The sequence below is a fragment of the Kryptolebias marmoratus genome, linkage group LG14 (assembly GCF_001649575.2).
Source record: "Kryptolebias marmoratus isolate JLee-2015 linkage group LG14, ASM164957v2, whole genome shotgun sequence".
Lineage (NCBI taxonomy): Eukaryota > Metazoa > Chordata > Actinopteri > Cyprinodontiformes > Rivulidae > Kryptolebias > Kryptolebias marmoratus.
The window spans coordinates 6,990,555-7,014,263 of NC_051443.1; the positions used below are offsets into that span (position 1 = coordinate 6,990,555).

Below are 23,709 nucleotides of genomic sequence, written 5' to 3' on the forward strand. Positions count from 1 at the left end.
GTGCAGTTAGTCAATAAAACTCAGAAATGATGCCTGCTTTCTGCACCGTGTGCTGAATGGATTTACATGGTGTGCATGCTGATTAAGGGGCAATCCCAGACGTGTTGCAGGATCAACTGGAAGCTCTGACCTATTGCTCTGCCTGGGGCCTGTAACGTACACAAAAGTCGCTTTTTTCCCCTCTCTGTGAACAAATGACAGGCTCATTAGGAAAAGTGTGAAGAAGTAATTAGTCATTCAGTCACTGCAGGTTCCAACAGAGAGATCCAGTGTGAAGTGTGTGGTTCTGATCAATGGCCAGACAGCCAGAGGCAACAGAGCTCTAGATCTTGTTTCAAATCATGATGTTAATCACTGATTGTTCTTTTCTCTCACTCAATGTCAGTGTAATATTTGTCTATTTTCAGCCTACAGAGGGGAACTACTATTATGAATATCCTTATTATGATGACATTGAAAGCAAGCCTTATGAATCAACCTCCGAAACAGAGACGATCACAAATAAACTGAAGGTAGTCAACGCATCAGCCTCCTGCTCAGAACAGCTGCACGTCAACCCATAACACAATTTGTATTCATCAAAAGAGCTCAGATTATTTACTAATGATCTCCTTTGGATCTAACAGGTGGCAGGTGGAGACGATGTGGTGAGCACAATAAAAGAAGTTGTGAGAGGTGGTTCTGGTGGTACCGGCTCCACTTCCATTTCCACCAGCTCATCATCCTCCTCAGTTACTGAAGGAGAAGAAACTTACGGAGATGAGAACACCCCCTACAACAACTACGATGCCTATAATAACTACTATGAATATGAGATCACAGATCCACCTGAAGATGACACCCAACGTTTCACCATCACCAGCACCGGCACTGGCACCGGGGGCCAGCTGGACCTGGGAGCAGGAGCGAAGGTGGTCATGGAAGGTCACTCTGACATCAACAAGGTCATCACCACTGGTGGTGGAAGCAGAATAACAATAACAGACGCCAGCAACAAAACAAAAGTGAGTTGACCTTTCACCTTAGTCATTGTGCATGAAGTCTTATTGTTTATGCCTTCTGTTGTGTTCCACTGATCCTTTTTGGGGGAACAAAATGCAATCTCGATCTGTGTAGAAAACATCTCAACAAAAACTTTAACGTCCGCCCATCCTTTTTCCGCCACTTATCTGAGTTTGGGTTATGGAAGTAACATGTTCAGGAAGGAAAGCCAGAGATCCAACACTCTCCAGCGCCTCCTGGGGGATCCCAAGGTGTTTCCAGGCCAGAGAGAATTTATGATCCCTCCAGAGAGTTTTGAGTCTGCCTTCAGATCTCCTTCCAGTGGGGACCTGCTCAAGAGATGTCCTAATTAGTTGACTCCTTTCAATGAGGAGAAGCTTCTCCCCTGGATGATGGATGGAGCTCCTAATCCTTATTTTTAAGGCTGATCCAGGCCACTCTATGAAGGAAGTTTATTTCAATTGCTTGTATCTAGAAACTCATTCTTTCAGTCATGATCCAGATCTCATGACCACAGGTGATGGCTGAATTGTAGACAGAGCAGTAAATCAAGAGCTTTGCTTTTTGGCTCAGCTCCATTTTCTCCACAACATACTGGAGCCATCAGTCCATTTCCCACTTCACTCTACCACCACTCATGAACAAGATTCCCAGATACTTGAATTTTTCAGCTTGAGGAAGAGACTCATCTCTGACCCAGAAAGAACATTCCACCTTTTGGAATCATGGCCTCAGACTTTTTCACCTTGAATACTAATGGTGAGAAATGAAGCTTGTATAAAAATATTCTGAAATGTAGTTTTAGAAAGTTGACCTGTTTAAGACACTGCATCTCAACCAGTGACCACTGGAAATAGGCATCAGCTCCCAAAATGGTTTGATGAATACCCTGTTTAAGGAGGAAGTAACTTACTGCAGCATTTGTAGTTTTTCTCTGGTTTTATTTTTCTTGTATGAACAAATTATGTATTTAGTAATAGTTTCCACATATACGTAATGTATAATATTGTATCTCAACAGAAATATCTGTGTTTTTAAAGGTTGGAAGTTCCTATGATGAATACGATGCAGGATACGATTATGGAGTGGAAAGCTACGCCACAACTGGTGAAAGAGGGGGCGGCAGCATCGGGGGTAGCTCATCTGGAGGAGGTTCTGTGTCTGTCGGCGGTGGTTCTGTTTCTGAAGGAGGTGGTTCCGTAGCTGTTGGCGGTGGTTCTGTTTCCATAGGAGGTGGTTCAGTATCAGTTGGTGGAGGTTCTGTTTCTATCGGAGGAGGTTCTGCATCTGTGGGAGGGTCTTCTACCACTGGAGGCGGATCAGCCAGCGCTGGCACTGGAACTGGCGCGTCCATCTCCACCGACCTGAGTGTAGATGGAGATGGTGACTACTCAGATTTGGATAAGTTCAAGGAGGAGGACATCCTTGATTATGAAGGTTTGGATGATATTGACCTTTATGGAGAGTACGGAGAGGACAACAAAGAGCTGCCTGCTGAGACTGATCAGTACTACGGACAGGTGAAAAATAACACATAGATAGCCAAACAATGATGTTGATCTTAAGTACAGGTTGAAAGTTTTGCACTTATACTGTGTATATGTTTGCTGCGTAGGTGGACGGAGCTCGTGGCGAGAAAGGACAGAAGGGAGAACCCGCTGTTATTGAGCCTGTGAGTAGTTCTGTTTGAACAACATAGTTGAGCAGCAGATGTAAGCTGCATGTGTGCACAGTTTGAAGATACAGGCACATATGTGTGATCCACATGTAAACCCAATCCATCCCTCATTCCTGAACGAGAATTCTCACACCAAACCCTTTTCATTTGGACCCACTCAACATTTCTTATAGTATCCTTGTGCAAGGCCCGACTCATGGATGTTTATCAGCGTCAGAACATAAACACTTGGAGGCGGGCTATGCAGGGACTGACAATACTGTCCAAACACAGGCTGGGTGGTGTGTAAACACAAGAAGGAAGGAACTAAGGGCAGGAAAAAACACTTTTTTGGCTTCTCTAATAAATAAATAAAAAAACATTGTCAGGTGGAACGCAGATAGTTCTGACCTGAAATCCTACACTCATATGTGAGTATCTGAAAGGATGAGTCATCTATTATTATCTCTAATAGACCCACAGCTGTTTCATTTCAAACAAATGCCCCAGAGCCCCTCTGAGTGTGCTCTCCTTTATGACCAAACGTCTGTGTTCAAATGTGGAAGAAAGGACTTTGTCTGTTTCTTCGATGACCCAGCATGTTTTTGTGCTTCCACATGCAGTTTTTTGCCCTCTTACATGCTGCATCCAACAGCCACACAAGAAGTGCACAAGATGAAATGATCTTCAGTTTAGGATGAGGAAAATAGAGGGTATCCTAACTTTTCTTTCAGAGTTGAATCTGATTTGAAAACACAAGCAGTATAAACAATTGAACACCTCTGGTAGCCAAAGCTAAGGGTGTGTTAGCCTTGTTAGCATCCATGCATTCGTTCTTCTCCCTGGATTAATTAAAAAGCATACCTGAGAGACAGGCAGGAATGTGTGCTGAGTTAGCAGGGAGGAACCATGATGGGGGCAGGGGGTGTGTTGGGGAATGTTTTCATGTGTATTTAACTCGATTAGCCAAAACTGCTCAAAGTGCACTCTAAGGTATTGTTGTGCACAATCAGACTGCTGCTATATGTGATGATATCTGTGTTTGTGTGTTTTCAGGGAATGCTGTTGGAGGGTCCGCCAGGGCCTGAGGGGCCAACAGTAAGTCATCCTCAACCATTTTTTTTGGTCCACGTTTTCCTTTTTGTTTCTGCTGATGGAAATGTTAAAGCTTGATTCGGTTTATTTGTCTTTAGGTTTAAAGTCTGACACTGAAGAGATCTGAACTTTGGCAAAAAGTTAAAGAACATTAGGAAGGTTTTTATAGAAACAGATGGTACTGACACTGTGCAGATGGTGTCCAGCCTCTGACATGATGAGCTATCAGTAAATACAGACTGCAGCTCAACTACTTCTCCCCTTTTACCACATGAACTCGTTTCTCCTGTGTGTGGTCATTGTCATGTACAAATGAAAGTCAAATAAAGTCTTTTGTTTAAAATAGGGTCTCCCTGGACCCCCAGGTTCTTCTGGCCCACCAGGAGGTCCTGGAGATCCTGGAGAGAGGGTAAGACAAATGTTTATATTTCACAAGTTCCAAGTGCTCAAGAAATACACAAGTTCTGTATGTTTATGTGAGTGTGCATGCTTATATGTGTGCTATTTTCCATTTAAGGGTCTGCCGGGTCGTCCTGGTCTTCCTGGTGCTGACGGTCTGCCAGGACCCCCTGGAACTGTCTTGATGCTGCCTGTAAGTAAATTAGAGTTGTTAAAAGAAGAGGGAAACACAGTGAAACTGGAAAAGTTGTCTTGAAAAGTTGTCGTTTTGTGGCTAAAACGGCTAAAACCTTTGCCATAACTTCATCTCGATGTTCTGTCATTAAAAAGTCGACTTTGTCATCTTTGTCTGTTTTATCAATAAGTCAGACACGTGTTTTACACAGTCTGCTGGGAGGAAGGGGATTTCCGATGAAAACAACTGTAATGAACCTCTCGTAAACATGTTCAGCTTTATCATTATGCTTTAGCAACCCCTTGTGGTGAGACAACACCCGTGGACTCCAACATCTTTAGTCTACGTTTACCAACGCCCATCTCTGTCTGCATATTCTTAGTTTAAACTTTCAGGTTTCTTTCTAGGAAGTTGACTGGTTTTTGATGGAAAGCAAAGCAGTTCAAGACTTACTTTGACCTCAGTTGCACCCAACAGCAACAGACCCTGAATTAGGTTTCTTTGGTGTCAGCTTTCCAGTATCTGATTGTCTTGAAATTGGAAGATGCTCTTGAGCCTGATTAGCTGTACAAATGTGAAGTTGTGGTTTTGGTGGTTTACAGATCTGTTTGGCAGAACCATGTGGCAATCTCTGTCTGGACAGGAACTGCAGTTGTTCTGGTGTATCCTCTGGCAGACAGCACCGCCTGGAATCTGATCTCTGAGCTCCAATAATGAGAAGCAGACATGCTAGTTTTGTCCTGTTTCAGCTGAGAACTTATTGGCTTCTTTTATTGACTCTGAGGAATCAAGTGACATAGAGCTGATGGCAAATCTAACATTAGTGATAAAGCCTCTTTACTTTGTTAAATATTTAGTTTTTTTATTTTCTTGCTCATTTTTATCAACAGTTTATTTAAACAGAGTCACAAATTGATGAATGTTTGTTTATGTTTAAAGGGAATATCAACAACACTGTGATTACAGAAGAGATTCCAATTAGGCTGTTAACAAAAAGATGAGAAAATGTTTAAATAAAAGGTCAAAACGTAAACTAACTTAACAGAAAATATAACCATTGCACTAAAAAGGAACTGCATGCAATGAAATATAGCTGTGCTGCAAAAACATTCATTAAAACTGGAGCAGACCCAAGTCAGCTCTAATGTTCTGAATCAACTCTGCGATTTTTGGAAATCCTGGAGCATATTTCACTTTTTGTTTTGTTGCTGTGCATCTGTAATTCTGCAGACAGTCAGGAAAGTCCGGAAAGCTTTGTCCCATAATCCAACCATAAATTTCTGGCCTGCAAAAACATCTCAACTCTTCCTTTTTCGGTCATGGTGCAAGGCCTGAGGATGACCACCAGATGGCAGTAGAATTTGAACCTTGTGGCTTTCCAAAAGCCACTGACGGTTCTGGTTTGAAGCTGATGCTCAAGTTGTTTGGAAATGTAAAAACTTTACTAAATAAATACAATGGTTATTTATGCAAGCAGAAGTGAAAATTTGATTTTGCTGTATCTCTCCAGAGTAGTTTTTATTTTCATAAACTGATTCAGTCTTTTGTAAAAAACTTGTCATTCCCTCCATAGTTCAGACTCAGCTCTGGAGGGGATTCTGGACAGAAGGGGCCAGCTGTTTCAGCACAGGAGGCCCAGATGCAAGCCATCATGCAGCAGGCCCGGGTAATAATCCTTTCTAAATGTACCGTCACACTGAAAGTCGATCTTTAATCCTTTTTTTTTTCTCAAAACCACAAGTTTGTTGCTTTACTTGAATGTTACTTGGTCATTGCTCAGAAGTTTAATATTCTTAAAGATTAAGGTTTCCTAAATGCGGATTTGTATTTATGACCCCATTTTTACACAACACTGTACATGTGTGTATTCAGCTGGCTATGCGTGGTCCCACTGGTCCAATGGGTTTGACTGGAAGACCTGGTCCTCTGGTGTGTATTTCTTAGCAAACACTCACAAGCAAAATTCCTTTGATTCTACAATTTTACACGTTGGAAAAACTTGCCTTTGATTAGCATCCATCTGTTCTTTATTTGTACTTTTCTCCCCCCAGGGTCCCCCTGGTGTTTCAGGACTGAAGGGAGAGTCTGGAGAAGCAGGACCTCAGGTACCAGATGCCCAAGTTCTGCCCTTTAATGTCCTGAACGTGTTTAGGGGTTAACGGTCAAATAATTGCTATGTTCTGTGTTTCTTGGTTATTCCCCCTGACAAATGGCCAAAAACATTGGCAATTTTCTTATCATTTTTATGTTAAAAAAGACAAAAAAAAAGATTGATTGATAAAAGCATTTGGTTTCAGGGACCACGTGGACCTATCGGATCATCAGGACCTCCTGGAAAGCCTGGCAGGAGGGTGAGTTGTTTGACAACCTTTCAGCAACATAAGAGTGATCAGTCCATTTCTGCTTCCGGGTGTTTATTTCTGAATAAAAAGCTAAAAACTTTCAGCACTACACAGCATTTTCTGAAAGATCCTCTGCATGTATAAGAAGCTGATTTTCTGTTGTTTCCACAGGGTCGGCCTGGTTCCGATGGTGCCAGAGGAATGCCAGGACAGACTGGACCAAAGGTATTTGGGTTTCTGGATTTAAATATTAATGGGCTTCAGTGTTTAAAGTTTCATAAAACCAGTATAAAAGCAGATTTTTGAAGCCTGTTTTATTCATTTTAATTTTTCAGGGAGACAGAGGCTTTGATGGTCTGGCTGGTCTTCCTGGTGAAAAAGGACACAGAGTGAGTTGATTTATGGGTTTTATGAAAATGGCTTTAATATGAATCCCTATGTAACATGTTAATGCTGTTTTCTTATAGGGAGAATCTGGCCCCTCTGGACCTCCTGGTTCTCCTGGAGAAGATGGAGAGAGGGTAACACAACATATATGATTTCAGACCCATGCTATTAATACTCTTCTTCTTCCCATCTAAATTAGAACTCCTCTTCCTCTGATTGTTTCTCCTCTCTCTCACTTTTATCAGTTTCTATTTTTTCTTGTGCTCCCTCCTCACCTACAGCTAACGAAAGACCATCTATTTTTCACCTGATTTTTCAGTGTTTTTGTCTGTATGACCCACAAATCCTCACTTCCTCCTCCATTATCATTCACTGCCAGCTCCACAGTCTGACCCGCTCTGTCTCTTTCGCAGGGGGATGATGGAGAGATCGGACCCAGGGGACTTCCTGGTGAACCAGTGAGTGACAGCATGCCTTTTCATTCAGTCTAACGTCACAGATGGTGCGATGGAGGAGAGAGCTTGTAATGGTGTTAGCTCCCTGTCACACTGTGTATCATATATCACAGTCCTATACAGTGAGATGTTTAGCTTGATTCTGCTACAGTGTGTGTTTATCAGCCTCCATCACAGCTGTTAGAATAGCCTCCCACTCACTCTCATTGCACAAGAAAGACACTGACATCACTTGTTAAGACTCATTTTGTCCACCAGGGTGTGCAACACTGGTTAGGACTTTCAGTACCAGAACAACATGTCTGGTTAAATAACTCAAAGAATGGTTCATAGGTCTGAATTGAGGGAAAAAATAAAAGTGTTTCATTTCAATCCTCCCTTCAGGATGAAGGTGTGGTATCACTCAGTCTCATTTCCATTCTTCCATTTAGGGGCCCCGTGGTTTGCTGGGACCAAAAGGACCTCAGGGACCTCCTGGACCACCTGTAAGTCCCCTCTTTAACCTCCTCTCATTATTTCCAACACAATCTGTTGCTACAGATTTGCTGTTTAGAAAGCAGAATGAGTTTTTAGCCTCTCGTGTGCAGCTAGAACAAAGAAGCCACAGGTAAATCCACAGCTCAGTTTATCAGAGACAGAAGAGAGAAAAAGCAGCTCATGGAGTCAAAATTAACTTAAGCGTTTAGGAATATTGTCTACAGTGGAGCGAAGCCTAATCTTAATATTTATAACATTTAATTTTAAATGAACCAGGAGCATTAAGTAAATAACTTCTTTTAAACTGAATGGAAAGTAGAGATCTTTTTTTTATGTCTGCAGTTTAATAGAAATTATTGGTTATTTCATTGTGCCACAGATTTACTGCTTTTCTCCTCATTGGTGCTTAATCTTTTTCTTAATTTCTGTAACAGGGTGTTGGGGGGATGGATGGCCACCCTGGACCCAAAGGAAACATTGTAAGTGAACATTAAACTGATAATGAACCAAAAAAAAAAAAAAATGAATAGATGCATCTATAACAGAATGTTAAATCAGTTTATTTCTCTGGTCTTATTTAAACAAATCATGTGAGGTTTGTGGTTCAGCAGTTTCTGTCATTATGGAAGTAGATGTGAGGATGTGAACTGTGTATGCTCAAATATACTGAGCTTTATAAATTATGCTTTTTATTAATGATGCCAGTGCAAAAGCACTGAAGCACCATTTTACTAATTGCCCAATTTTATTCCACTTCCATCACATTTTTAGACCGACTATTTCTCCCGCAGCTTAAAAACCCCCAAACCCCCAAAAACATTAACACATGCATCACAATCAGGAATAGTTTGCATTTGGCAGCAGGACATTGTACAGCGTAGATGAAATTCATGTAAAACTATGAAACTTAAGAGATTTTACATGACTGAACTGGCCTTTTAAAATCTTGATCACAACCATAGAATAAACGTTATGATCTTTGGAGATTTTACCACAAAGTTTTCATCTTACAGTGTGATGATGTCACACACTCAAACCTTTGAGCTGTCTGATTTTTATAAAAATATTTGCAAACAAACCGTTCTTATTTCTATGATCTTTTCCACTTCTTGCACAGTTTAATTGTCAAAATGTAGGCAATTTTGTCATCTTTCACCCAGTGTCTCTATCACTGTTCTAAGTCTTTTGGTTTTCTCCCAAATCCCCCCAGAGTGCAGAGCACATTAATTTGTGACCATCAGAGCCTCTGCTGCTCATAGTTCAATACATTTTTTGATATAACTTTTAGTTTTCACATAGCAACTGTTTGTCTAAGGCCTACTCTCTACCCTTTGTTTCTGTCTTATTAAAAGTGCTGTCAGAGAGTGACAGACACCCATAGTGATCCAAATGAGCCACTGGCAGCAGCTTTAACATCCATCCATTTTTTTTTACCTGCTTCTCCATTCGAGACAAGTAACCATTCACACCTAGGGACAGTTTAAGAGTTATTAATTTACCTAACATGCATGTTTTTGGTCTGTGGGAGGAAACCAGAGTACCCGGAGTAAACCCACATGAGCACAGGGAGAACATGTGAACTCCACCCAGAAAGGCCCCAGGCTGAGATGCGATCCTGCAACCTTCTTGCTGGGAGGCGACAGCACTAACCACTGCACCACTGTGCCACCCCAGCTTTAACATTTCTGCACAAATTTTCTAGTTTTTAGTATTATTATTATTTAAATGTACCTTTTCTGTTCAATGTTTGGATTAAAGGTAATTTGACTGAGATGTTTTTGCTCATACTCATAGTCATTGTGTTTATAAGGAGGTTTTTAAAATGATTATGTCTCTGCAGGGACCTCAAGGAGAACCAGGCCCTCCTGGACAGCAAGGCAACCCTGGTGCTCAGGTTAGTGGTGAACAGGTGTTCTGACTTTAGCTTTCTGTTTTCTTGATCAAAGCAAACATTCAGAACAATGTGACTCCTCTCCACAGGGACTCCCAGGGCCACAAGGTGCAATTGGACCTCCAGGAGAGAAGGTAAGATCCCCTGATTACTGAATGTAAAAAGAAGAAAACCTGCCAACTTGATTCAAATGTTAACAAATTCAGAACTACAATCTGTGAAGCAGCAGGATTTTGTCTCATTTGCATGAGCAGAAGTTATCTTCTTCAGCCCAGATGCTTCTGACATTATTCTGCAAACCCAGAATCACAGCCTGGTTCTGACTGAGTTTGATACGTTTGAGTCCACATCCAGCTGCAGCTGTTTTATTGGCCTGTGTTGGAAATATTCTTTGAATTATTAAAAGGATTGTAAAATGAATCATGTGGGTCCTACTTTTCCACTGTTTCTAAAAGGAAAAATAGAGGATAGAACTACATAAAAAAAATAAAAAAAATAATCAATTAGTGATCAGTAGCTCAGAACATCATAGCAAATGGTTCTGATGTCAGAAAGGACTAAACAGAATATAGCCTGAATTTAGCCTGAAAAATACTAATGAAAGAAACTTGACTTAAATTCTAAGTCTTTGGACTACTTTAATTAAAACCCCATTACTGACAAAGTCAAGATATTGTGTACAATGTAAATAGAAAAGGATTTGCAGATCTCATAAACCCACATTTTATTCACAAAGAAACATAATAAACATATCAAATGTTTAAACTAAAAAAGAATATGCCATTCTTAGGAAATAAATTATGTAATATTGAATTTGATGACAGCACCACATCTCATAAAAGTTGTGACAGCCATATTTCCCACTGTGAAGGATCCCCTCTTATTTTACCAACAGTCTGTAAACATCTAGAGCTGAGGAGAGCAGCTGCTGGAGGTTTAAGAGGAGAATGTTGATCTCCTTGTCTGATGGAGGATTCTAGCTCCTCAACAGTCCTGGGACTTTGTTGGATTTTTTGTTTCATGATGCTCCAGATGTTTTCAGTTGGTGAGAAGTCTCAACTGCAGGTCAGTTCAGCACCAGGACTCTGGAAGCCATGTTGCTGTAATGGATGCAGGATGTGGTTTAGTGTCGTCTTGCTGAAATATGCAGGACCTTCTCTAAAAAGACAAATTCTGGATGGGAGCAGATGTTGTTCTAAAACCTATATGTGCCTTTCTGCATTAATGGTGGCTTTACCAATATGTAAGCTGCCCGTGCCACTGGTGCATCTCCATACCATCAGAGAGGCAAGTTTTTGAAATGTGTGTTGATAACAAGCTGTATGGTTCGTCTCCTCTTTAGTATGTGGCATCTGTGGTTTACAGAAAAAAATATCAAATTTTGATCTGTCTAACCACAGAACAGTTTTACTTTTTTTTCAGTGCATTTTAAATAAGCTTTGGTCCAGAGGGACGGTGGAGTTATTGGATGGTGTTTTTATCTGGCTTCGTATTTGCATGATAGAGCTTTAACCAGCATTTTAGATGGCACACTTCCTGAGTCCATGCAGTGATGTCCAGAGCAGAATCAGACCTGTTTTTAATGCTGTTTTTTAATGATCTTCAGGTCCTGAGAGGACCTGAAGATCACGAACATCCAGTGCTGACTCTCAGTCTTGTCCTTTGAGCTCAGAGATTTATACAGAATCTTGACATCTTTTGGTGATAATATTAATTTAAAATGTTGGAATATTCAAAGTCTTCTCAGTTTTTTATTGTGGAACATTATTCTGAAATTGTTCCCCTATTTTTAGACTGGTGATATTTACTTTAAAAAGATTCAGCCTATCTAAAATGTATTTGTTTTATTGCCAGTCCTCATACTGACCTGCTGCTGCCAATTAATCTAATTGGCAAAAGAATGTTCCTCCAGATGTTTCTTATGAATTGTTTCTTATCTTTTGTTGTCCCTGTTCCAACCTTTCTTTAGATTTGTTGCTGGCATCAAATTTAAAATTACCTTATTTTACCTAAAAATTGTACCATTTCTCAATTTAAACATGTAATATTGTTAGTATAATCACTGTGAATAAAATATGGGTTTATGAGATTTGCAGATAAGTTCATTATGTCGTTATTTACATTTTACACAGCATCCCAATGTTTTCGGAAACTGACTGATTTATTCAGACACCAATGGTGTCTGAGTTCTTTTGAAGTCATATTTTGAGTAACATTTTATCATTTAAGGGTCCAACTGGAAAGCCCGGTTTGCCAGGAATGCCAGGAGCTGATGGTCCACCGGTGAGTTTGCCTTCATGTCTGTTTCTGAGGCGTTTCTACCTGTTAAATAAATTACAGTGTTTTCATATTAGTTCATTATATTTTAACGTTTAAAACCCACCTGATGCATACAGTGCCAAACACATTCTGTGTGTGAAACACAAGTATGATGCAGCGCCTTAACTCATCTGTGTAACAGTGGAACAACACACCCCCACACACTGTACCTCATCTGCAAACACCCTCCATCACATCACAGAGAGTAATGACACCTGAACAAAAGACAGCTGTTTCCTGGGACCCGAGAGACACCCGAAGGAAAGAAAAGCTGCAGGGCCAAAGAAGAAAAATGAAAAAAAGAAAAAGGCGAGATATCTGTGGAAGGATACAGATAGAGACATAGCAACACTCTTTGGACCTTTAAGAGTGTTCTCATCCATCATGTATTAATGGTGCCAATGCATAACCACTGAATCACCCTTATTACTGTCTTGTAAAAGATTTGTCCTGTTTCTAGTTGTGCACTATACATTAAAATGTGCAGCTTGATTGGCTTTTTTTAGTGTTTTTTTAGTGGTTCTCATTGTTTGTTGGGACAAAACTCGCAACAACCAATGAGAAATATATGACTAGAGATCACCAGCTCACTGGCCTAGTGGTAGAGTGTCTGCCCTGAAACTGGGAGGTTGTGGGTTCAATTCCTGGCTGGTTCATACCAAGGACTGTAAAAATGGGACCCATTGCCACCCTGCTTGACACTCAGCATTAAGGGTTAGAATTTGGGGGTTAGATCACCAAATAATTCCCGAGCATGGCACCGCTGCTGCTCATTGCTCCCTCAGGGGATGTGTCAAATGCAGAGAACAAATTTCACACACTCAGGTGTGTGACAATCAGTGATACTTTACCTTTAACAGGATTTTGAAGAATCACATAAGAAAACTCAGCCGCCTTCGGAGCTCTGTAGCTCAGACATACTTCACAGTTGAAACATCCCTTAAAGGTGAAATTAAAATTGGACTTTTTCATCTCTCAGCTGGCTTTTTGACATGTTTAACGTTTTTTACACAATCACAGTTTAAGTTTGATGATTTTGACAGATTCTACTACAGAATGTTCAGCTTGTTCAGTGATGATGTCACACTCTTAACTTTTACGCTGTCTAAAATTTTCAAACCCGTTGCAAATAAATTCGTCTTACTCCCAGAACTCTTTTTGGTACATAAATACTTAAAAATGTAGGGATTTTGTCTTCTTTTACCCAGTGTTTCTCTCACTGCTATGGCACGTGGTTTTCTCTCATACCCCTCAGAACGGAGAGAGCACACAGCCAAGCCTCCATAGACTTCAGTTATGTTTAAGCTTTGAATCTTCTCTTCAAATCTGGAAGTGAACAGTCTTTTTTACCTTGTTATATCTCCTACATAAAACACATTAGAAACATAAAAAGAGATTGCTTGTGTCCATCAAAGTTATGTGACTCTCACAGTTAAAGAATTTTTAAGGTGTGAGTTACAGTTTTAGCAAAGAGCCTGTTTCAGGCTCACTTTCAAATCTGTTTTTGTCTTCCACTCATTAAACTTGGTAGTCAGGGAGTGAGAGACAGAAGTGTGCGGTTACCATGGTGACCACAATGAGCCACTGGCAACAGCTTTAACATTCCTTTAGATCTTAGTTCTTTTTACACTTTGTACACAGTTCATACATCATAATGTAGGCTTTTAAAATTAATTTATGAATAGGTTATCTTGGAGTTTAGCACAGTAGCTGCCTTTGCACCCTTTAGACTTTATTCTAGTTTGTTTTACATTAATTCTCCTTTGCATTTGTTTCCTTTTTTGATGCTAAAAGCCTATCAGAGAGTTTGTCTCCTGTGAATCAGTCCATTACCTTCCACTCTTCTTTTCAACGGGCATCTATCCATGTGTGTATTAGTGGTGTGTTTCTCCATATACGTGCACACTATATGTGAAGTCCCAAACCAACTGCAGCCCCGGCTTTTAGAGCTCAGTCATTGCTGCTTGTGCGTCTGTCATTCTACACGTAAAAAAAAAAAAATCCCAAATGAGATTGAACTTGAAAGGCTCTCTTTGCAATTTTCCAGTTAAATTCCTCCTCCAGCACTTTTACAGCTTAATCCCTCAGTTACTGGTATATTGTAGTATTTATGATGGTAATTATCCTGAAATGCTGTGCAATAATATTACTTTTAATATTTTACAGGGTCACCCAGGAAAAGAGGGTCCTAATGGGGAGAAAGGACACATGGTGAGCTTTATTTTCCCTGTTGGTCCCTCAGTTCAGACAGAATTACATCAAATGTGTTGCATTATTGCGGACAAATTTAGCCCTGTTAGTGCACGTTGTTTATGTATTTGTGTGTTTACTGCAAGTTCTTATAAAACGTGTTGTTTTCCAGGGCCCGGCTGGCCCTCAAGGACCCATTGGTTATCCTGGGCCTCGAGGCGTAAAGGTGGGTTGTGTATTAATAACAATAGTGCTTTAGAATGACTCTTAGAAGGTGAATTATTTATGTTCAAGTGTAAATGATTTGGTAAAAAGCTGTTCCCATGAGGAACCTCCTGGTTCGGTTTTTATTTGTCGCAAAGACACTGATGGAAACATCTCATTAGACCTTTTACTGCTTTTTGTACATCAAACACTAACTCAGTGCTGAGACATGTTTGAGGTGCAAGGCACTTCTCCTGTTTGCTCTCGACAGATGCGAGACTAAAGAAATCCCATCAGATCATTCTGCGTAAGAAGGTGTGACTGATCCGATTAATACAGGATAACACAAATGGCTTGGCTTCTCGCCAACTATTCCTCTGTTACACAACTGAAATCTGCTCTCTGAAGGATTTGTCAAAGTGTGACCTCTGTTTTCCTCTGTGGGACCTCGTATAAGAAGAACTGAGTGCACGAGGTGGATTTTTTGAGGCGTTATAGCTTTATTTAAATTAAGGGCCTAGCATTCCTCGAGGGAATGTACATCTTATGCTGCCTTTAATGACAGAGTTTTAGACAAAAAATGTCATTGCAGATATTTTAATTAAATCCTAAAAATAATGTTGTGTGCAATCTCATGTTCAGAGTATGTATTATGAATTACTCTCAGCTACTACCACATCAAATTTTAGCTCAATATCTGCGAAATTTATAGTTATAGTTATAGCCATTTTTGTGCTGGCTAATGTGGATTAGCTGTCATTGCCATCCAAAACTTGATTAGGAGTAGATGTACATCCAATAATTACTTTCTGCAAGCTACAGTAAAATCCATCCTGTTGTCAAGTTGCAGAAATTTGTCTATCAGACAGAGATGACGCCAACAATTAATTAAGCAAAGGTTTTGTGCAATGAGTAACACTTGGAGTATGTGTTGTGAATGACTTTCAGCTACAGCCATGCCATGCCTTAGTAAAATATCTGAAAAATCGACTGATCTATAGCCATTTTTGTGTTTTTAAGGTCAGTTGGCTGTGGTGGCCATCTTGAACTGTATTGACTATAAAAATGAACCAGTTCTAGATGTACATCCATTGGTTTATTATATATTTTGCTCATAAGCAGCATTGACTCCAAATATGTAATAGCAAAATTTTAAACAAGATCTTGTGCAATATGTAAGCCCTCAAATTGTGTGTTGGGGATCAGTCCCAACTACTACTACATCGAGTTTTAGCTCAAAATATGTACAATTGACTGAGTTACAGCTATGTTTGTGTTTTTTAAGGATAGCTGGCTGTAGATTGGGTTGACTCCTAAAGTTAAGCAGCTGTAGACGTACATCTAAATATTATTTTTCGCAAGTTTCATTAAAACCCATCCAGTGGTTTATGAAATATTTTGATGACAGACACACACTTTAAAACACATACACAAACACGGGCAAAAACATGATCACTGTTTGGATATGGACAATAAAAAACTGTGTTTTAGGTGAATAAATTATGTTTCTTCCTTTGTTCTGTGTTGAATCTGCTTTTTACTGACCTTGAACTCATGTCTGTCTGTGTCTCAGGGAGCTGACGGTGTGCGCGGCCTCAAAGGAAACAAAGGTGAAAAGGTGAGCGATCTCTGGAGGAAGGGATGGAGGTTACATCACCTGTATGGGTTAAAAGGAACGTTTCCAGAGAGATGCTGGTGCTTGTGAATACAGTGATGATTGTGGCTGATTGTCCCGCTTCCTAATCATAATAACCTCTGTTAAATCCGGTAAAACACTCAAACTTGTTGCTGTCACAAGAGGAGGAAAAAAAAAAAAAAAACTATCAAGGGTTTCTATGGCAACAAGGGCTCCTGCTCCTCGGAGCTCTGCTCTTGTGTCTCTGTGTTTGTTATTTCTGTGTGTGTTTATGTATGAATCCATAAAAAAACTCCCTGTGTTGATAAAGTTTGTTTGTTTGTTTGTGATGTCAGGGTGAAGACGGCTTCCCTGGCTTTAAGGGAGACATGGGGGTCAAAGGTGACAGGGTAAGCTTTGTTTGTATTTCACTCTTCCCATCCATCACTCTGATTGAAACACGTTTAACTTTTTGAACTGTTTGAAGCTCTGTTTTGTTGGCGGTGACCTTTCCCCTTGCAGGCCACTTCTGTTAGCCTGACACTTTCTGACCACAGTGGAATTATGGGTAATAAGCAAACATAAGGGCTGTGTTTGAAATGTTCACTCTTTCACTCACTACGTTATGGTCACTATGTAGTAAACTGAGTGGGGAATAGAGGACAACAGGGTGTTTTTGTATTTTGAACACTTGCTGAGTGCTTGGGTACTTCATCAATATGCATTAAGTATTCAGTCAGGTGTTGCATAAATAAATATTAACATGATATGTTGGAATACACGCATGAATGTGAGAAGATGGACTGATTCTGCTGGGTTTTTTTGCTCAGAAAATGTAATGAACATCATCTGTCTCCAGAACACTGACAGTAAATTTATTTACACATATTTGTTCCACTGTTTTTTTATTGGATTGCATCTCTGCATGGACTGCAGCTGTTACTGCTTTCAGAAAACTAAAATTATGAATTAATATCCCCCATAAAATATTCTGTTTTCAGAGTTGCAGCATGTGTGGAAATTTTAATAACCCGCCTCACAGCATTATGTATGTACGACGAGCTTTACGTTGTGATTTAAAACATGTATTTAAAGAATCTCATTGCAATGTCATGAAGACTGATTAAATATTTAGATTTAGACTGTTCACATTTCTCAGCTCAGACAGAGAAGGAGATAATACACTTTATATAATAGAGATGTCTAGATAACTGAAAGCATTTTCAACGAGTCCAAAAATCACAATAATGAGCTGTGGGGCATTAGCATTAGCCTGCTGTGTCGGCTCATCATGGTCTGTTTTTACCGCTATAATGTACAACTTCTGTACACTACTTTTGCTGTACTATGTGACCAGTTTCTATGGTACTATATAGTGAATGTACAATTACAGCTAAAAATTTGAAACAGTACTACAAAATGGCTGACTCACTATACAGGGCACTGCATAGTGAATGAGTGGGCTATTCGAAAACAGCTGAGGTGTTGTTGAGGTGGACAGTTTCCGTGAGGTTTTAAAAACAGTTTTGCTTCCTGTCGGTCAGTTCTAACTGAAGCAGCATCCTGATGCTCTGCTGCAGCTCGAAAATATGACTTTCACAGTTCGAAACCAATCTCCTGAGCCTGACCAAGCTGTCTCTAACTGAGTGGAGGCAGAAATCAGTGGCCTCAGCCATGTTTTCCTCTGGAGATGATGTTGATCCACATGAAAGCAAAGATTTGAAGAAGCCCTCTGCTTCTGAGGCGCACACACGACTCGACTGTAAATGAGTCGTTTTGAAGGCGGTCCATAAAAACGCGCGTGTGTCCTTTACTGTGTTTGACGAGGCAGCAGGCGTAAGTCAAGTGCAGTTTGTTTGAGGCTGTTTCATGTGTGCTTGAGAGTGGGTGTGTGCTTTTAGTGGATCCCATTAACAGACCAGCAGTCCTCTTTGGATGTCAGAGCAGGTTTGTTCTCTGTCGTTCAGAGTGTGTCCTTTTAAGGCAGGGAGAAGCTCTAATAAGTGCACTGTTTTAATTAAAGGCCTAGCATATCCCCTGCCCCCTTAATGCCAGAGTTTTAGACTAGGATCATCTTGTCTGGAGAAATGATGAATTTCAGCCATTTTGGTCAAAGCTTGAAAATAGCATGATGCGCAATCTCATGCAACATTTCGATGTTTTGTGTGACCTGTCAGAGACGGGAGTATATGCTAAGAATGAATATCAGCTACAGTCACACCAAATTTTAGGTTAATATCTGTAAAATTCTCTGAGATACAGACATTTTTGTAGAAGCTAAGGTTGATTAGCTTTGGCGGCCATCTTGAATTGGGTTGACTCCAAAATTTAATCAGTGGTAGATGTACATCCATAAAACTATTTTGTAAGTATTTCACTGAAATCTGTCAGGTGGTGAGATATTTTGCTGACAGACAAATAACGTTGACTGCAAAAGTTAATGTTTTGGTTTTAGGCAAAGGTGTCACAGAAAGTTTGTGTTGTGTTAGGCATAGCCATGTTTGTGTTTCCTGAGGTCAGTTGGCTGTGGCGGCCATCTTAAATCAGACTGACTCCAAAAGTTATTCAGATGTAGTTGCCATCCCAATGAATGAAATCCATCTAGTGGTTCAAGAGATAGATGACATTTCATTGTCAATTTGATTAATTTTTTTTAAAAAAATATCTACAAAGCATGAGAAGAAATAATTCAGCATAAGTATTCTCTTTTAAGTGATGCAGAAAGAAAGTAGACAGGATTAGACAGGCACATCTGTAGAACAGACACAAGAATCAGATGGCTAGTTGTGTTATTCCTCTAATAGACAGCAGGTGGCAGTAATGTTCAGAGAAACATGGCTGTGCTATGAAATAAAATACACAAAACAGGTTTAAGAAGGAGAAAGATTACATGTCAACATAAATGTTGACAAAATAACAGCTTACTTTAATGAAAACAGATAAAAGTTAAGTATTTTAACATTTAGTTTATCTCCTTGAACGCGTTTCATGAAAGTTAGACAAAGCCCAGTCTTCCTATTCAGTCTGTGTCTAAACTAGTTAAACTAAATGTATGTGTTATATTGTGGTTCTTCTTCTGTACAGGGAGAACTTGGACCAACTGGACCCAGAGGAGAAGACGGTCCCGAGGGGCCAAAGGGTCGCTCAGGGCTCCCAGGAGAGCCTGGTCTGCTCGGCCCCAATGGTGAAAAGGTGAGCTGTGTTTCCAGGTATTGTTCCTGGTATTTCGCTGTAACATAAAACGAATCAAAACAAAAAATCTGTATTTCTCTTCAGCTTTGAGGTTTAAAAGAAAAAAAGCTTTTCTGATGGTTCTTATCGAACAACGAGCAGCTGGGAGCTTTAATGAATTCAGTTATAGAACGAGCTGAACACTGAGTGGACAGCTGTGAGTAATTCTTCAGCCAACAACAGTTCTTCCATCAGATCACCAAATTATCTTCATGGAAAAATTCAGCTGATTGGTTTCTGACAGATGCTGGAGAAACTTTTCTTCCTCTGAAGGTTGAAGATTTGGTTTGAACAGAATCCTAATTCTGCAAAAACAAAGGAACTCCTCCACAGCTCAAGTTCCTCAGAATGAAATGAACAGAATCTGATTACTAGTCAAACATATTTCTGTTGTGGTTACATTGCAATTATGTGAATGCATTCATGGTATTGTTTTCCTGGTTTTATTTTTAAATACATTTATTGCAGTGTAATTATTTATGCATCCTTTGTGCTATTTTACCCATTCATAAATTAAAACATTTAGCTCATTCAGGAGATGTGTACTATTGGCTGTTGGTTTTTCTAACTTTGACATTTTTCAAATTATTTCTCTTTATTTACAAAGGTCTTTATTTACAACATATAAACACATAAACACATTACAATCTCTTCAACTGCATAAAAAAAACATTTCATTTGAAAACAGCTTCAGCATACACCTTTTTTTGTCTCATTATGCTTCTTTTAATTTTTAGCTTCTTTTCTGTTACTTAACATATAGACTCTTACTACTTTTAGCTTTTAGCTACCATGCTGTTACTTTTAGCTTCTTCAGTTTCTTCAATCTTCAGTAGATTTCAGCAAGGTCATTCAGCACTCTATTTTACTGACAGACACAGGCAAAACTGTGAATATCGCCTTTTTGCTGCAGGCAATGTTAATGCTTTCTGGACACTGCAAAACAGTAAGACTTACAAACATAGATAAATGTTAGAAGCTGTTGTGGACGCAACATCCAGGTAATGTCTCTGGCTTAAACCTGACGTGTCTGGTTTAGGTTGGAGTTTAAAGAAAAAGATGAGATAACAGATTAATAAACGGATAATAATAAACAGAATCTTCCTATTTTATTGTTTAGCTTTGTAAATTAATAGGTCCTAATTGTAAGTCATTGTAATGAGTGTTTTTTGTGTGTTTTTGTATTTGTGTCCCATAGAAAGTCTGTGATTTATATTTCAACAAGTGTTTGTTTCTTCCAGGGTAAACTTGGAGTTCCTGGACTACCAGGATACCCAGGGAGAGGAGGACCAAAGGCAAGTTTTTATTTATCTTTGAACAGCATCGTTCTCTGATATCACAATAATGGATAGAGTTCATCTGGGCTAAACGTGTTCCTGTGTGTTTGAAAGAGAATGAAAAATGCTGCTGTGCTGAACATTTGATGCCTCATCCTTTAGCGTCTCTGAGGCAGAGCTGCAGTCTGACAGCTCGAGATGCTTGAAGCGTCTTGATCAAGGAAGGGGGGGTGGGGTGGGGTGGGGGGGATAATGTGTCAGCCCTCAGATGCTGATGAGATAACAATAAAACTCTGATTCTCTCAGCGTAACAGGCTGGGTGGATCTCAGGTGACTAATTACACTTCTTCTGACAAACAGGGATCTCAGGGCTTCCAAGGCTTCCCAGGCGCCAACGGAGAGAAAGGATCTCGGGTATGTTAAACACATTCCTTCTTATCTGTGTCAGCCCTGCAGGTGTTGGACGGGTGGACCTTCAGTTTCTGTCTCGAATGCGACTTTATCCTGAGCCAGATTTCACAGAGACAGCTGCGTTCCTTCCTCGTCCCCGCTGAAACTTCCATAAACAGTGTTTATCACTCTGCGGTGCCTGAGCAATGTTTCCTTAGCTTTGTTTAAGGAATGGGCCATTAGCTCACCTGAAAGAGTAATGGTTTGTCACCACGACTGGAGCCCGGCCAATAAAGCTTTTCATCTTCACAGGACATTTAGGAGCTTTATGAGACCAAGCTCCCAGACAGAAAGGGATAATAATGGTTTCAAACCGTTTCATAGCACTTATCTAAAAGTTAAAAGCTACACAAAATGTGCAACTGTTGTCTCATTAAACCCGGGATGGACCCACTTTATTTATGTTGCAGTATAACTATTTTATTGTGTGTTAATGTTTATTAAAAAGTTATTTTCTGGAGAAGTAATGGCTCAAACACCAGCAATGATAAATGTTAAAAGCAGGTAGCTCTTAATTAAGGGCCAATGCAAAAGCACCAGAGCATCTTTTTTGTTCTCTCATTGTGCAGCTTAGGGGAAAAAACAGGCAAATTGTACACTAAAACGTGCAACTTAATCAGGAATAGTGTGTAATGACTTCTGCTAGTGGTACCTCAATGTAGATAAAAGTAGCAAAAACAGAAAAAAAGTATTATAGATCAGTGGGATTTTAGCAAAACATGTAAGATTACTCAGTCCTCTTTGGAGCTCTGTAGCTCGGTCATATTTCCCAGCAGACTCAGAATTGGAATCAGAAATACTTTATTGATCCCAGGAGGTAAATTCAAGTATGTACAAATATCAGTCAAAGCTTAAATAGGTCACAGAAAGTTGAACTTCCCATTTGTGAACTGGCATTTTCATATCCTTTATGGTTTTTACGCAATCACAATTTAAGTTCTCTGATTCTTTCGATTTTTCCACAGAACTGTCACACACTTTAACTTTTGAGTTCTCTAAAATTTCCAAACTTTTTACAAACGAGCTCTTCAAGCTCACGCAACTCTTTTTTTTTTGGTTTAGGCACAAAGCATACATCAAAACATAGGCATTTTTGTCTTCTGTCTTTTGCTGCTTTGGGACTTTCTCTCAAATCTCTTAAGAAAGCACAACCAAGCTTCCACAGACTCCTGTTATAGTTCAGCTCCAACTGTTGTATTTAAAATTGGAAGTGAAGTGTATTTTTAACTGTAGACACATAAAAAACACATATAAACATTAATCTTCTGCCACTCATAGTTCAAAAATGCCAAAGATTTGACTTATTGTTTTTGCACAGTGGCAGTCAGGGAGTGAGAGACACAGGTGTGGGGTTACCATGGTGACTTTAGTGAGCCACTGGCAGCAGCTTTAACATTTCTGTTTTTAACACATCTTAAGCAGTTAATTCATCAAAATGTAGCCATTGTTTTAGCTTAAATTATTACAAAGTTATGCTGAAAATTTATGCTGAAAAAATGAGTTTTCTTCAGATTTGTTGTACAGTTCTTTGATAACCTGAGTGGCTGCGTGTTGTTTATGTCCACAGGGAACAGGAGGAAAGCCAGGCCCACGTGGACAGAGGGGACCAACGGTAAGTCTTACTCAGCACACTTGACCCGAGCCACAGATGGCAAACTTGGCACCCGAGTAAAACTAGAGGCGTGACATGGAGCTTCTTGAGGAAAAGCCAAACCTGAAATAACAATTAATCCTAGTGTTTTCAGGTCAATAATTTGTTTTGTGAACTACTTTTTTAATGGATTTAATGACCTCTTCTTTTACTTCAGGGGCCTCGAGGCGAAAGGGGGCCAAGAGGACCAACAGGAAAAGCTGGACCCAAAGTGCGTAAAATATTTCACTGATTCATTTTTTTAAATAATTTTATTCATGAACAATTTCACAGTGAACTCCTCATTTTGTCTGTTAAGGGTAACTCGGGAAATGATGGACCACCCGGACCTCCCGGTGAGAGGGTATGTGGCATCGCTTCATCTTGTTCTGAGAGAAACTGCAGGTCGAAAGCAAATCATTGGTTTCTAACCAGAGATCATAATGTTTTCAGGGTTTACCAGGACCTCAGGGACCAACAGGATTTCCAGGACCAAAGGGCCCACCTGTGAGTTCAGACAGAAACCCATCTTGCCTCGCTTTGTCTGCCTTATAATGTTTCCTTTCAACTGACGGATTTGTGTGAACCCCTCAGGGACCTCCTGGAAAAGACGGACTGCCTGGACACCCTGGACAGAGAGGAGAGACTGTGAGTTTGATATCTCAGGTCCTCTTTATTCCACCAAATCAGTTCTGTGACACTTATATGATTTCTCTTTTTATACTCAGGGGTTCCAAGGAAAGACTGGCCCCCCTGGTCCTCCAGGTGTGGTTGGACCTCAGGTGAGTCACTTTTTCAAAGTCTGAGTCATGATTTAATGATTTTTGTGTCATTTTGCTTTGTTTGAGCAGCTTACATTGGTTCAGTGTCTTTGTAATTTTTATCTGGAAGCTGCACAAAAGCAAAAGAGAAT

General features: G+C 39.9%; 1 protein-coding gene across 2 annotated transcripts in view; it reads left to right on the forward strand.

The window, feature by feature from the left end:
- Positions 1-23,709, forward strand: part of col5a1 (procollagen, type V, alpha 1) — a 94,251-nt gene that overhangs the window by 49,877 nt on the left and 20,665 nt on the right. For both annotated transcript variants that reach the window (XM_017431219.3, XM_017431220.3), the window contains exons 6-38: positions 408-512; positions 627-1,004; positions 2,043-2,522; positions 2,618-2,674; positions 3,716-3,757; positions 4,101-4,163; positions 4,272-4,346; positions 5,902-5,994; positions 6,201-6,257; positions 6,380-6,433; positions 6,626-6,679; positions 6,842-6,895; positions 7,006-7,059; positions 7,138-7,191; positions 7,471-7,515; positions 7,944-7,997; positions 8,424-8,468; positions 9,830-9,883; positions 9,970-10,014; positions 12,110-12,163; positions 14,366-14,410; positions 14,562-14,615; positions 16,167-16,211; positions 16,565-16,618; positions 19,293-19,400; positions 20,681-20,734; positions 21,077-21,130; positions 22,734-22,778; positions 22,975-23,028; positions 23,116-23,160; positions 23,250-23,303; positions 23,391-23,444; positions 23,525-23,578. In XM_017431219.3, coding sequence (XP_017286708.1) covers positions 408-512; positions 627-1,004; positions 2,043-2,522; positions 2,618-2,674; positions 3,716-3,757; positions 4,101-4,163; positions 4,272-4,346; positions 5,902-5,994; positions 6,201-6,257; positions 6,380-6,433; positions 6,626-6,679; positions 6,842-6,895; positions 7,006-7,059; positions 7,138-7,191; positions 7,471-7,515; positions 7,944-7,997; positions 8,424-8,468; positions 9,830-9,883; positions 9,970-10,014; positions 12,110-12,163; positions 14,366-14,410; positions 14,562-14,615; positions 16,167-16,211; positions 16,565-16,618; positions 19,293-19,400; positions 20,681-20,734; positions 21,077-21,130; positions 22,734-22,778; positions 22,975-23,028; positions 23,116-23,160; positions 23,250-23,303; positions 23,391-23,444; positions 23,525-23,578 — 2,637 coding nt within the window. The remainder of the gene's footprint in view (positions 1-407; positions 513-626; positions 1,005-2,042; positions 2,523-2,617; positions 2,675-3,715; positions 3,758-4,100; positions 4,164-4,271; positions 4,347-5,901; positions 5,995-6,200; positions 6,258-6,379; positions 6,434-6,625; positions 6,680-6,841; positions 6,896-7,005; positions 7,060-7,137; positions 7,192-7,470; positions 7,516-7,943; positions 7,998-8,423; positions 8,469-9,829; positions 9,884-9,969; positions 10,015-12,109; positions 12,164-14,365; positions 14,411-14,561; positions 14,616-16,166; positions 16,212-16,564; positions 16,619-19,292; positions 19,401-20,680; positions 20,735-21,076; positions 21,131-22,733; positions 22,779-22,974; positions 23,029-23,115; positions 23,161-23,249; positions 23,304-23,390; positions 23,445-23,524; positions 23,579-23,709) is intronic.